General features: G+C 44.3%; 1 protein-coding gene across 2 annotated transcripts in view; it reads right to left on the bottom strand.

Annotated features, from left to right (window-relative positions):
* The window catches only part of LOC139539176 (mediator of RNA polymerase II transcription subunit 14-like), a 50371-nt gene that overhangs the window by 29887 nt on the left and 5054 nt on the right, over positions 1-15430 (bottom strand). For both annotated transcript variants that reach the window (XM_071342051.1, XM_071342053.1), the window contains exons 7-16: positions 11694-11801; positions 11003-11135; positions 10686-10836; positions 10490-10601; positions 10229-10354; positions 10039-10117; positions 8329-8488; positions 7938-8132; positions 1001-1135; positions 625-701 (exon numbers count right to left, since the gene is read on the bottom strand). In XM_071342051.1, the coding sequence (XP_071198152.1) occupies positions 625-701; positions 1001-1135; positions 7938-8132; positions 8329-8488; positions 10039-10117; positions 10229-10354; positions 10490-10601; positions 10686-10836; positions 11003-11135; positions 11694-11801 (1276 nt within the window). The remainder of the gene's footprint in view (positions 1-624; positions 702-1000; positions 1136-7937; positions 8133-8328; positions 8489-10038; positions 10118-10228; positions 10355-10489; positions 10602-10685; positions 10837-11002; positions 11136-11693; positions 11802-15430) is intronic.

Below are 15430 nucleotides of genomic sequence, written 5' to 3'. Positions count from 1 at the left end.
CCCTGAGCTTCCTTTTGCCATTGAAATGCTCAGTCGGTTCGGGTGGGCATGTTGATAAAATGTTAATATATTACAAACACAGCCCTACTTGGTGGATAGAGCCGTCGAGACCAGGGGTGTCTAAGGGTTTTGTTTTTTTCCTTTCAATTAAGCCCTAGACAACCAGGTGAGGGGAGTTCCTTACTAATTAGTGACCTTAGTTCATCAATGAAGTACAAGGGAGGAGTGAAAACCCACAGACACTCAGCCCTCTGTGGAATGAGTTTGACATGTGTGGTCTAGACTCTAAAGCAAATCCTGCTAACCCCTTCAAAGTAGGAGGATACATAAGCAAATAAAAGATGACTGGTCATTGGTAATAATCAGATCAGATTGTGATGTCATGCTGTGGGCCAAAAACTCCATCCCACCTGAACAGACTGAAATTACAGGCGTTTTAATTTTTTTAAAGCTCTTGCACATCATTTTCACAATTTCAGTGTTATTTCGATCTCAGTGTGAAAACATCCACACAAAAAAAAACAAGTAAATCACGTTTGACTGCACTGCCCCTTTAACATTCCCATTGACTTCCATATTATTAGACAGTGCCACTAACATAAACTGCATGATGTGGAGCCTTACTTGAGGATGCGGATGGCGTGACTGCAGCCGTCTCCCTCCACCTGCACACCCTGGTGAGGAATCTCCATCTGAGATAACTAGAGAAAGGAGAGAGACATGTTAGATGGAGGAGGAATGGAGGGAAGAAAGCGAGGGATGAGGAGACGACGAAAAAGAGGAGAGGTGAGGAATCTCCATGTGTGACAGCTGGACAGAGAGGAGAGAGAGGAGGAAGGATAGATGACGAGAGGAAAGGAGGAAGAGAGGGATGGATAGGAAGAGGAATGATGAAGAGAGTGTATATATGAATAGTAGAATGGGAAGTGGTGGAAAAGTAAAGAGTGTGGATGAGTTTTAAGATAAAGAGAATAAAAGTGGGTACTCCCTCCATCCATACCTCCACTCTGAGGCCTATGAAGGGCATGTTGGTGTCACACATGGCCACTAGGTGAGCCAGCTCCTTGTTGAAGGCAGACATCTCCCCTGAGCGCTTTGGCTTCTTGGGCTCCAGAGCCCCCTGGTCTCCTGACAACTGGATGACAGAGAAGAGAGAGGAGATATACAGTGAGATAACCGACCATCTAATGACAATAAATAATACATTTAATTTGTAACACTTTATTTCATTATTCAGAAAAATATCAGGGTTTATATGTATATTGTAAGTATTCTTCCTTCAATTACTCATTTTAGGACATGGTTTCAGATCATCAATATTTGACTTCATTACAACTAGGACTGTGGCGGTCACAAAATTCTGTCAGCCGGTGATTGTCAAGCAAATAACTGTCGGTCTTACGGTAATTGACCATTAATTAACAAACACATTTAGCATCTCCTGGCTTCCACACAAGCCACTGATGCAGACCTTTGGAACACCTAAATTTTAAAACATCTAATAAATCCATGTAATATAGCCATGATTTATTTTAGACAGGTCTAAAGGAACATGATATGAAGAAAATGTAGTCGATTTCAGAAGAACAGAAAAGCATACTCTGATTTGTCCTTACAGTATGTTAGGCCCTGATCTGGCAATGTCATATCGCTGTGGGCAACACCAGTTCATTTAGCAGACAAGATCTGCTTAGAATTCCATGGCGTTATTTTATATAATATTAGGGTGCGTTATGGCCACACGGGATGCCGCCAGGAAATTCGAGGCATTATCAAGGGCTTCTCAAATTGTGAATGAGAGACTGACGAAGTGTGTACAGCCTGTGCAAAAAAACTAAGCAGAGCTCATGCCCTTCAAGCGACTTTTTTCAAATCATCATTAGTTGCATCGTGCAGCCTTAATATGTATTAAAAATCTGAACGTATAGCCCAACATTTGTAGAAAAACTAAAGTTCCATAAACTCTAAAGTAAGCATATAGGAGTACCGATTTCTTTGTCAAACTCTCAACACAGAATAGCCGCATGTGCGCACTCCCTCAAATCTTTTGGAGAAAATATCCTTTCTATTTTATTAATCTTTGTTCAATTGTATTCTTCATACTATAAAATAATCCATGCCTTTTCCAGCCCTTCTCCCTAAATGCTGCCCGCCCTGAAGCACCTCTCATCTCACTCACATGGTTCTCCATCACGTGATCTGGTCTTTCTCACAGGCTACAAGTGAAGACAGACACTTTGGGGACGCAACTGCACGCGTTCTTACCCAATTCAGAGGCGCATATGGAAGATATTAGAAGAACTGTCCACATTTACTTTTCGTCAGCCAACAAGATGAGTAGGCCTAACGAACAGCAAAACCACTATCCTAAGTCAATCTACGATCCCCCATAGTACAAAAGCCGACCTATTCTATTCTGTGCGAAAACTAAATATCCCAAACCGTCTGGGACAGTTGTGGTTTGCGATAGATCCCAAATTAAAACAACCATTAGCACCAAAAAAAAAACGTTTTTACGCAATGAGGCTGACGCAACAGATCAGAAAATTTTGCTTAAAATGTTGATAGCCTAATAGTTTATTTCTTCACATTATAAGCACAGCAATGCCCACATGGTAGTAGGCTATAAGAGCGAATGTTCCATTAGTGGGAAAAAAACATTATCAAAAGTGACCACAAATGCGATAATGCATGCAATGCTTTTATTATAAAGGTGCATTTTTATGGTGAAAATGATCTTCCCCAAACTTGAAACTCATACGCTGCTTATGTATGCAAATTAGGCTCTACGCCCCTTGTAAAGCGGATTAATGTGCTTACACATTAAATAAGAAGTTATTTGGCCACTTTAGTTGTGATACAAACCTTATTGAAACATATAGGCCAGACCACATGAGGTGTACGACTACGATTCGAAAAAGTCAGCAAAAAAAAAGGACATTGTTTCTTATGCTGGGCATCACTCACAAGTGGCGGAGAAAAAGGGGCCGGAGGGCATGCTGCCATCTGAGAACTCTTAGGCGATCGAATAAACCCTCACTTCCTTCCATTCTGCTAGCAAATATGCAATCTTTGGACAATAAAATAGATGACCTATGCGGAAGATTAAACTGCCAACAGGACATTCAAAACTGTAATATCTTATGCTTCACGGAAACGTGGCTGAAAAACGACACTATCAACATACAGCTGGCTTATATTACGCTGTACAGGCAGGATAGAACAGCGGCGCCTGGAAAGACAAAGGGCGGCGGACAATGTATTATTGTAAATAAGAGCTGGTGCACGATATCTAAGGAAGTCTCGAGCTATTGCTCGCCTGAGGTAGAGTATCTCATGATAAACTGTAGACCACACTACCTACCTAGAGAGTTTATCTGTATTTTTAGTAGCTGTTCGCATACCACCAGTCAAAGGCTGGCACTAAGACAGCATTGAATGAGCTGTATTCCGCCGTAAGCAAATAGGAAAACGCTCATCCAGAGCCGGAGTCCCTAGTGGCCTGTGACTTTAATGCAGGGAAACTTAAATCCGTTTTACCTAATTTCTATCAGCATGTTAAATGTGCATCCAGAGGACCAAATAAAAAATAAACAAAAAAATGTATCCGATGGCAGTGAGGAGTACACCACATCCGTCATTGGCTTCATCAATATGTGCATCGATGGCGTCGTCCCCACAGTGACCGTACGTACATACCCCAACCAGAAGCCAAGATCGAATCGTACTACACCGGCTCTGACGTTCGTCGGATGTGGCAGGGCTTGCAAACCATTACAGACTACAAAGGGAAGCACAGCAGAGAGCTGCCCAGTGACACGAGCGTACCAAACGAGCTATACTACTTCTATGCTCGCTTCGGGGGAAATAAAACTGAAACATGCATGAGAGCAGCAGCTGTTCTGGAAGACTGTGTGATCACACTCTGCCAGAAACCCTAGACCCACTCTAAATTGCATACCACCCCAACAGATCCACAGATGATGCAATCTCTATTGCACTCCACACTGCCCTTTCCCACCTGGACAAAAGGAACACCTATGTGAGAATGCTATTCATTGACTACAGCTCAGCGTTCAACACCATGGTGCCCTCAAAGCTCATCAATAAGCTAACTAAACACCTCCCTCTGCAACTGGATCCTGGACTTCCTGACAGGCCACCCCCAGGTGGTTAGGGTAGGTAACAACACCTCCGCCACACTGATCCTCAACACAGGGGCCCCTCAAGGGTGCGTGCTCAGTCCCCTCCTGTACTCCCTGTTCACTCATGACTGCACAGCCAGGCATGACTCCAACACCATCATTAAGTTTGCCGATGACACAACAGTGGTAGGCCTGATCACCAACAATGACGAGACAGCATAGACCTGGCCGTGTGGTGCCAGGACAACAACCTCTCCCTCAACGTGATCAAAACAAAGGAGATGATTGTGGACTACATGAAAAAGAGGACAGAGTACACCCCCATTCTCATCGATGGGGCTGCAGTGGAGCAGGTTGAGAGCTTCAAGATCCTTGGTGTCCAATTCACCAACATGGTCCAACCACACCAAGACAGCTGTGATGAGTGCACGACAAAACCTATTCCCCCTCAAGAGACTGAAAAGATTTGGCATGGGTCCTCAGATCCTCAAAAGGTTCTACAGCTGCACCATCGAGAGCATCCTGACTGTTTTCATCACTGCCTGGTATGGCAACTGCTCGGCCTCCGACCGCAAGGCACTACAGAGGGTAATGCGAACGGCCCAGTACATCACTGGGGCCAAGCTTCCTGCCATCCAGAACCACTATACCAGGCAGTGCCAAAGGAAGGCCCTAAAAATTGTCAAAGACTACAGCCACCCTAGTCAAAAAATATCCCAATGCCCCAGGGCAGTGATTGGGGACACTGCCCTGTGTAGGGTGCCGTCTTTCGGATGGGACGTTAAACGGGTGTCCTGACTCTGAGGTCATTAAAGATCCCATGGCACTTATCGTAAGAGTAGGGGTGTTAACCCCGGTGTCCTGGCTAAATTCCCAATCTGGCCCTCAAACCATCATGGTCACCTAATAATCCCCAGTTTACAATTGGCTCATTCATCCCCCTCCTCTCCCCTGTAACTATTCCCCAGGTCGTTGCTGCAAATGAGAACGTGTTCTCAGTCAACTTACCTGGTAAAATAACGGTAAAATAAAAATAAAATAAAATAAAATAAATAGACTGTTGTCTCTGCTACCGCACAGCAAGCGGTGCCGGAGCGCCAAGTCTAGGTCCAAGAGGCTTCTAAACAGCTTCTACCCCCAAACCATAAGACTCCTGAACACCTAATCAAATGGCTACCCAGACTATTTGCATTGCCCCCCCTTTTACACCGCTGCTACTCTCTGTTGTTATCATCTATGCATAGTCACTTTAATAACTCTACCTACATGTACATATTACCTCAGCTAACCGGTGCCCCCACACAGTGACTCTGTACCGGTACCCACCTGTATATAGTCTCGATATTATTTTACTGCTGCTATTTAAATTACTTGTTACTTTTATTTCTTATCCATATTTTTTTTAAACTGCATTGTTGGTTAGGGGCTCATAAGTAAGAATTTCACTGTTGTATTCAGCGCATGTGACAAATAAAATTTGAAGTGATGATATATAAGTCATGATATAATAATATTGTCACCCATCAGACTATTCTTGATTTAATCTTGTCTTTACATATACTAAATAATGTGTGAAATTTGTTTTGATTTAGAATGGACCATTATCATGCACCTGTATCAAAACAGGGGCAGCGGGAAAAAATTAATGTCATCTATGCACTTAAATATCAAATGGAGGACACTTTTCCACATGGTTTATCTTCATGCTAGACAGGTAGGCTATACTCCTGTTGAAAATATAAGCAATGTGCTTAATATTAGGAAAGTTGAAAAATAAATCGAGTAGGCCTAGCCTATAGAAAGTTGATCCTCCTCTTTTCAGTAGAAGCAATCACTCTGTTCTCTCACACAATTGCATTGCCCAGGTATTCCCAAACTGGGATGTGCGTACCCCTGCCATCAGGTGTAAATTTTTTACAATTAAAATCCAAACAGTCCGTTTATATTTTCCAAAGGGGCAATACATTTTGGTGAGTTTCCCCCCCCCGCCTGAGTAGCCTCGTTTCACTGCCAAAAATAAAATTAAACCATCTACTGTTCAGCGAAATAACAACACAATGTCAAATACAAGTAGCCTAGTCTAAAAATTAACATCCAATCACATTAACCGTTACTCTCTCACGAGAATTCCACTAATGGTCCGTATGTGGCCAAACGTAGCTGCTGCTCATGTTGGTATCTGTACTGATGGCGCAAAGGCCATGACAGGGAGACATAGTGGAGTGGTAACTTGTGTAAACCACAGCATCCACCAAGAGGCTCTTGCTGCCAAGGGAATGCCTGACAGCTTGAAAGACATTTTGGACACTACAGTGAAAATGGTTAACTTTGTTAAAGCAAGGCCCCTGAACTCTCGTGTATTTTCTGCACTACGCAATGATATGGGCAGTGACCATGTAACGCTTTTACAGCATACAGAAGTGCGCTGGTTATCAAGGGGCAAAGTATTGACACATTTTCTTGAATTGAGAGACGAGCTTAAAGTTCTTTACTGACCATCATTTTCACTTGTCTGACCACTTGGATCACGACTGGCCTATCTGGGTGATGTTTTTTCTCGCCTGAATGATCTGAATCTAGGATTACAGGGACTCTCCGCAACTATATTCAATGTGCGAGACAAAATTGAGGCTATGATTAAGTTGGAGCTCTTCTCTGTCTGCATTAACAAGGACAACACACAGGTCTTTCAATCATTGTATGATTTTTTGTGTGCGAACGAACTCAAGCTTACAGACAATGTCAAATGTGATATAGCGAAGTGAGTTGGGTGAGCATTTACGCAGGTAATTTCCCGAAACGGATGACACAAACTGGATTTATTATCCCTTTCATGCCCTACCTCCAGTCCACTTACCGATATCTGAACAATTGAGCCTCATCGAAAATGCAAAAAGTGGTTCTGTGAAAATGTAATTTAATCAGAAGCCAGTGGCAGATATCTGGATTGGGCTGCGCTCAGAGTATTCTGCCTTGGCAAATCACGCTGTTAAGACACTGATGCCCTTTGCAACCACGTATCTATGTGAGAGTGGATTCTCGGCCCTCACTAGCATGAAAACTAAATACAGGCACAGACTGTGTGGAAAATGATTTAAGACTGAGACTCTCCAATTACAACCCAACATTGCAGAGTTATGTGCATCCTTTCAAGCACACCCTTCTCATTAACCTGTGGTGCGTTATTCACCCTTTTCGCTGAACAAATAAGGTTATATATGTAAGATGGTTAAATAAAGAGCAAAATTATTGATTATTATTTTATTATTTGTGCCCTGGTCAGGCTGGTGCTATAAGAGCTCTGTCACTTCCCATGGGCTGGGTTGTGACAAAAACTCACTCATTCTTATGTTTAATAAATTGTATAGTCTATGTGTAGCAGGCTTACATTGATGGCAAAAAACAACATTTGAGAGTGCGCTGACCCTGGTGCTAGAGGGGGTACGCAGCTGGAGGTTGAATGTTTGAAGAGGTACGGAATTATAAAAAGTTTGGGAACCACTGCCATAGCGTATTGAAATGTTGCCCAACATGTTTGATTTGATTTTTTAAAATTGATGTCAGAGTGATTAGAGGGACAATGGAGTGCTGAGTACCAGGCAGTTAGCAAGTTTGGTAGGCTACTAATGACCATCAGCAGCATCAGAGCTTGGAGAAGCCTAATTACCGTGACTAAATGGTCACGTGGAATTTGACTGCCTTCATGACTCGTGACCGCCGGTGTGGCGATAATACGGTCACACAACAGCCCTGATTGTAACCCGTACAAGCAGTTCTGCAATGCATTCCTACTTTTCTCTTAGCGCCATGACGGGCCCCACGGCTGGCGCAATTGTCCAGGACGAGCTGCTCCAGGTTGGGTTTGAAGTGCTGAAGGAGCTGGGCGCATGGAGGTCCCTCCTCACCCTCCAACTGAGACACAGAAAGGAAGGAGTACTTGTACTGGAGCTCCGTGGGACAGCCAGGCACGTCAAGCATCTCCACCACCTAGAGACAGGAAAGGGGGAGGGAAGGGGAAAGAAGGGGGAGGGAGAGAGATTGGTGGGAGAAAACAGTAATGAGGAAGAGTGGAAAAGTTGTGCATGGTTAAGGTACTGTATATTGTTCCTACATTTTCTTGTGTTTGCAATAAACAAACAGTTTTTTTGGGACAAATAATTGGGATACGGTGGGAGGCACTTACAATGTAATACTGTGGTAGGCGGGTTAGCCGGATGAAGAGCCTGTGTTTTGATAGGCTGCCGGCAGGGTGGGAGATGGAGTTGGAGAGGTGTAGTATGTCTGTGCAGACAGTGGGGAGGTGTTTCACTGACTGTCTACACCTCTGCTCCCCTAACCAAAACCTGGAAGGAAGAAGAGTGGTGAGGAAAGAAACGGAGAGGGGTGAGAGAGAGAAACACAAGTAAACTGAAATTAGACATTCTCCAAAGAGACCCGACTCTGCCAATGAGCAACTATTTCACAGTCCTACATTCACACATCAGTGAGACATCATTATCACTCTACTAACACTCTTTCCCTGACTGACAAACAAGCCATATCCTGGCCAGATCACATCATAGAAATAAAATCACAGAACATTGACTTCAATCCCTGTTCCAGTAATTACATTTCTATGCATATCACACAATGACAGACTCAACCACACACAGTAGAGTGCTGGTCTATGGAATTTATACAGACACCCTAAGTCATTTCAGAAATGATTCCCCTGCATAGAAGCACATTTCCATGGAAGGGCACAAGATCTGTTCTCATATCCATATGGGCATAAATATAAACGCAACAATTTCATAGATTTTAACAAATTCACATGACTGGGAATACAGGTATGCATCTGTTGGTCACAGATACCTTAATAAAAAGGTAGGGGTGTGGATCAGAAAACCAGTCAGTATCTGGTGTGATCACCATTTGCCTCATACATAGAGTTGATCAGGCTGTTGATTGTGGCCTTTGAAGAGGAGTGTGACAACATTCCAATGGCTGTGTGAAGTTGCTGGATATTGGCCGCAACTGGAACACGCTGTCATCCCAAACATGCTCAATGGGTGACATGTCTGGTGTGTATGCAGGTCATGGATGAACTGGGACGATTTCAGATTCCAGGAATTATGTACAGATCCTTGCGGCATACGGCTGTGCATTATCATGCTGAAAAATGAGGTGATGGCGGCGGATGAATGGCGCCACAATGGGCCTCAGGATCTCGTCACGGTATCTCTGTGCATTGAAATTACCATTGATAAAAAGTAATGGTGTTCGTTGTCATGGGCTGGCGAGGTTACACGTGGTCTGCAGTTGTGAGGCCAGTTGGACGTACTGCCAAATACTCTAAAACAACATTGGGGGCAGCTTATGGTAGGGAACTTAACATTAAATTCTCTGGCAACAGCTCTGGTGGACATTCCTGCAATCAGCATGCCAAATACACGCTCCCTCAACTTGAGACATCTGTGGCATTGTGTTGTGTGACAAAACTGCACATTTTAGAGTGACCTTTTATTGTCCCCAGCACAAGGTGCACCTGTGTAATGATCATGCCGTTTTATCAGCTTCATGATATGCCACACCGGTCAGGTTAATGGATTATCTTGGTAAAGGAGAAATGCTCGCTAACAGGGATGTAATCAAATTATTGCACAACATTGTAGAGAAACACACTTTTTGTGCATATGGAACATTTCTGGGATCTTTTACTTAAGCTCATGAAACCAACACTTTACATGTTGCATTTATATTTTTGTTCAGTATACACTACTAAGGTACTAGGGTGAAGCACTTTGCATACTAAAGTGTGCTAGTGTGGATATGGAGGTATGAAGGCCTTCTGAGGAGTCGTGATGTGACACATGACAGGCAGTTGTCACAGAGAGACAGGAAGTGGATTTACTTGAGCTGCTGCAGCCAGGATATGATGCGCTTCATGTCGTCGTTGATGGTCTTCTCGATGTCGTCCAATATGGACTGATCTGGAGACAGAAAGACACAGTGGAAGTGAGTACAGTGTACGTGTGTGTCCCAGCTTACCGATGTGGTGTATGTGTGTATGCATGAGTGTGTATGTGAACCTCCCTGCTTACCAATTCCATACAGCATGGGCTGGAACATCCCTGAGTGCAGGTCTACAAAGATGTGCAGGCACTCGGAGCGTCCACAGGGCTCCAGGATTGGAATGACCAGGGTGGGCAGAGCTGTCTCTATGAACGCTGAAACACAGGCAGGGACAATAACATCACACACTGACAACATGGTTGTTTCTCTCCGCAACATTGTTCATTTCATTCTGGGTCAGTGTGGTTGGATTATTCAGTGTCTAGCTAAGTCAGAGAGGACAGACTCACAGCTGTCGCTGGGGTTGCTGCTCTTCAAGATGGCTTTCAGCTCTTGCAGCTTCTGATGGGAGCGGGCGTGCACGCTGTCAATCAAAAGCTTCTCCACTGACAAGTGGTCAATCTACAGGAGGGGGCGGAAATAACAACATCACAACAACAAAAATTGTACTGCACCATATCTGTGAGGAACTTGACGTCAGCTCACCTTCATGGCTCTCTCCATCAGTCTAGAGTCGCAGGCAGGGAGCGGAGGATCATGGGAGATCTGCAGAGGCTTGGAGCAGTCTGATTCGTCAATCTTGATGGTGACTTTGTGGACCGACGCAGTGCCCGTCTTCCTTCCCAGGACCTGTTGGCTGGAGAGGGGGAGAGAGAGGGAGAGAGAAAGAGACAAAGAAAGAGGTCAAATGATGGACCAAATTCTCTGTGATGAATGACAAAAGTATATGCATTCAACAAACCAATCAATCAGGCCTGTTAATGTGTAACTTCTTAGTGAGTAGTTGTGTGTGTGTTTCTTACTTCCAGACGGCCAGTGTGAGGCACTTGGCAGGCATGTAGCGCTCCACCTGCACCAGGTCTCCCCAGCGCTCTCGGACCAGCATGAGGGTCTGGGAGTGGAGCACCTCCAGCTGAAGAGACAGGCAGAATGAGTCTAGAAGGGACAGGGTTAAGGAAGGGATGGTCCAGGAAGATGGCATACACACTTACTCACAATACACACAGATAAAGAAATGCAGGCACACGTGATACTCACACACCCAGGCTGTGTGCGTGTGGTGACAGACTTCAGCCATGAAACCAGACTGCGCCTGGCAGTTATACTTGCTATGAAGTCACGATGAGGTTCATACAAAAAATGACAGAAACAAATCCTTGGCCATATCTAATTATTGGCGTTCTATTGAGCATAACAGTATTATAAATACATGTAGCATTACTCATTTCCCACTAAATACTATTTGAAATGTTTTAAATATTTCTGCTTGGTTCATGGAAACAAACTGATAAACCGAAAGGCAGTGTGACTGTTGGCTTTGGCAGTCATTGAAATGCTGTTGGTCCCTTGGCCTGCTGTACACATGGTCACTGTTGGTCAATATTGTATGTGAACACCCACAGACACAATTACATTCACTGCAGCAGCTCAAGCCAGACATGGCCCTGAGCTCACTGTCTGCACAGAAACAGTACACACACAGTGAAAGGATACGCAGGCAGCTGTACATATCCTGCAGTGGTTTCTCGTCTGCAAACAGGCGTGACTGCACCAGCTCATGGATGAAGTTCACTTGCATACTGTGGACCAGAGCTCTGCCATCTGGAAGGAGGGGGAAGGGGGAAGATGGAGGGGAAAATATTGAAAAAGGAGTTAGCAACAAACAAAAAAATAATGCAATCTTAAAATGTAGTTTTTTTGCAAGTAGTTGATATGTTTTTCATTCAAGTTGGATTACTCCTGAGCATCAGGACCAGAATAATTATAATTTGCTGTACATATTGTAAGAATTGAACACTCTGGATTTTTCATTTCCAAACATCTCACTAATTAGCAGTGGGATCTGTGTGTTTGTGTCGCGTCAGCAGTGGGATCTGTGTGTTTGTGTCGCGTCAGCAGTGGGATCTGTGTGTTTGTGTCGCGTCAGCAGTGGGATCTGTGTGTTTGTGTCGCGTCAGCAGTGGGATCTGTGTGTTTGTGTCGCGTCAGCAGTGGGATCTGTGTGTTTGTGTCGCGTCAGCAGTGGGATCTGTGTGTTTGTGTCGCGTCAGCAGTGGGATCTGTGTGTTTGTGTCGCGTCAGCAGTGGGATCTGTGTGTTTGTGTCGCGTCAGCAGTGGGATCTGTGTGTTTGTACCCCGTCAGCAGTGGGATCTGTGTGTTTGTACCCCGTCAGCAGTGGGATCTGTGTGTTTGTGTCGCGTCAGCAGTGGGATCTGTGTGTTTGTGTCGCGTCAGCAGTGGGATCTGTGTGTTTGTGTCGCGTCAGCAGTGGGATCTGTGTTTGTGTCTCGTTAGCAGTGGGATCTGTGTTTGTGTCGCGTTAGCAGTGGGATCTTGTGTGTTCGGTGGTTTCAGGGTTCTAAAGTTCAACGCAACCAAGTTCTATTTTGGGAGCACTGCGCAAAAGATAAATATCCCTTTTTTTAATATTTTTTATGCTTAACAATATTTGTACTTCTCAACACTGCTCAAACAAGATGGGCTGAAGTACTTAGAAGGACTGAGAAGCTCAGTTGTGGTGGCATTTTAAAAAGGACATTATATTCCAAAATACAATTATGCTGACACCATATTTCTCAAATGATTTGTTACAATTATTTTAACATATTGGACATGGTCCATATTATTAGGTATGCTATTAGCAATAAGCATTATCACTTGTAGACCAACTGATGCAGCACAGTGGCTATAAATAAATAGGCTGAAGCATGGGGTTGCCTATCTGCAGTTACCCCTTTGGGATAATTATTAGCTAGATCCCAAATGTGATCTTTTAACTAGTTAGCATCCTATTGATGAATTTTATGTCCCCCCAAAAAACTGAAAATAATGTAGGTCTACCTGTTTGGGTAACTTGGGATAAACCACCACCCGGGTTAACACTGCCTGTACTTCTCACAGAAACAACTTCATACCATAATTCCCCCCCAACACGTTCCCTGGTTACCACTACGCTTGATCAACTAAAATATATATCTGTCTCATCAAAAAAATGTAAGTCACTCAAAAAAACTGATTGAGGTATGGTGGCGTTTTACCCCAAGTTACCCTACAATTGATCCGTGTTACAGTTACCCACACTCACAGCAAATTGCAGAGCGGTAACACTTCTAAAAACCCCAGGTTTAAAAAGATGCAGTTCACACATAATTCAATAAAGTAGGAATCGAAAGCTGGGATCAAAACTCTGTTTTCCCCGCGATTGCAAGACTTGTTGTGCATTGACTGCTTGTCAGAATGCATGTTTCCCCTCGCTATGGCACTCGTAACTTGAATGCACCTCGAGAGGAATATTTATCTCGCATAGGACACACAACAAGCCGACTAGGTAAATAGAATAATTATTCTACTATGGGGTAGTCAGAATTTTCAATTCATTACTTGTTTGGTTTGTAGAGGAAAAGTAAATGTGGACTGTTCTAGCATCTTCAAAGTGAGCCTTAGCATAATTTTCTTCTTCATGTAAAACATATTTTTTGTTATGGCAACTATAATTTTGTCGTGGTGCAGCGCCGCATATAAATGACCGCAGCAGAAACACTGGCATGTTGTTTATGCAACGGGCATGTTCTGAATCAGATAGATTACTCTAAAATATTTGTCTAAATGTAACATCTATGCATCTATTCAAATTCTATTACGGTCCCCTAGGAAACACTGACCAGCACTTTGGTTCCTACCATGCCATAACTCTTACCTGGCTTATCATTTGTCGTCATGTCAAACAACACCAATCATAGAAATATAATTATTATTCTATGATTCCAACAGTTGACTCGAGTGTTTTGATCTACAATGCTTAAATTTTAAAGTTAAGTTAAATCACAATATTTGGTTGAAAAATCCCAATTAGATTTTTTGCCCATATCGCTCTAACAACCTGGTAACTTTACCATTATGCAAACATTTGGTGGCAAAGAAACTAAAAAGAATATATGCTCAGATGATGTGCTTCAAAATAAGTAAGATTCATATATGCCCAATCTCAATCAATTCAAAATATATATTTTTTTCTGGTGCTGCTAAATGTAATGTGGTGCTCGTAACTTTTTAAGTTAGTAGTATCAGTGCTCCCAAGTATGTTTTTTAACTGGGTACGTGAGTAGCGGGTTCTGTGTGTTTGGTGCGTGAGTAGCGGGTTCTGTGTGTTTGGTGCGTGAGTAGCGGGTTCTGTGTGTTTGGTGCGTGAGTAGCGGGTTCTGTGTGTTTGGTGCGTGAGTAGCGGGTTCTGTGTGTTTGGTGCGTCAGTAGCGGGTTCTGTGTGTTTGGTGCGTCAGTAGCGGGTTCTGTGTGTTTGGTGCGTCAGTAGCGGGTTCTGTGTGTTTGGTGCGTCAGTAGCGGGTTCTGTGTGTTTGGTGCGTCAGTAGCGGGTTCTGTGTGTTTGGTGCGTCAGTAGCGGGTTCTGTGTGTTTGGTGCGTCAGTAGCGGGTTCTGTGTGTTTGGTGCGTCAGTAGCGGGTTCTGTGTGTTTGGTGCGTCAGTAGCGGGTTCTGTGTGTTTGGTGCGTCAGTAGCGGGTTCTGTGTGTTTGGTGCGTCAGTAGCGGGTTCTGTGTGTTTGGTGCGTCAGTAGCGGGTTCTGTGTGTTTGGTGCGTCAGTAGCGGGTTCTGTGTGTTTGGTGCGTCAGTAGCGGGTTCTGTGTGTTTGGTGCGTCAGTAGCGGGTTCTGTGTGTTTGGTGCGTCAGTAGCGGGTTCTGTGTGTTTGGTGCGTCAGTAGCGGGTTCTGTGTGTTTGGTGCGTCAGTAGCGGGTTCTGTGTGTTTGGTGCGTCAGTAGCGGGTTCTGTGTGTCTGGTGCGTCAGTAGCGGGTTCTGTGTGTTTGGTGCGTCAGTAGCGGGTTCTGTGTGTTTGGTGCGTCAGTAGCGGGTTCTGTGTGTTTGGTGCGTCAGTAGCGGGTTCTGTGTGTTTGGTGCGTCAGTAGCGGGTTCTGTGTGTTTGGTGCGTCAGTAGCGGGTTCTGTGTGTTTGGTGCGTCAGTAGCGGGTTCTGTGTGTTTGGTGCGTCAGTAGCGGGTTCTGTGTGTTTGGTGCGTCAGTAGCGGGTTCTGTGTGTTTGGTGCGTCAGTAGCGGGTTCTGTGTGTTTGGTGCGTCAGTAGCGGGTTCTGTGTGTTTGGTGCGTCAGTAGCGGGTTCTGTGTGTTTGGTGCGTCAGTAGCGGGTTCTGTGTGTTTGGTGCGTCAGTAGCGGGTTCTGTGTGTTTGGTGCGTCAGTAGCGGGTTCTGTGTGTTTGGTGC

This window comes from Salvelinus alpinus, chromosome 14 (assembly GCF_045679555.1).
Source record: "Salvelinus alpinus chromosome 14, SLU_Salpinus.1, whole genome shotgun sequence".
In the NCBI taxonomy this organism is placed as follows: domain Eukaryota; kingdom Metazoa; phylum Chordata; class Actinopteri; order Salmoniformes; family Salmonidae; genus Salvelinus; species Salvelinus alpinus.
This window is presented reverse-complemented; position numbering and strand designations above follow the sequence as displayed.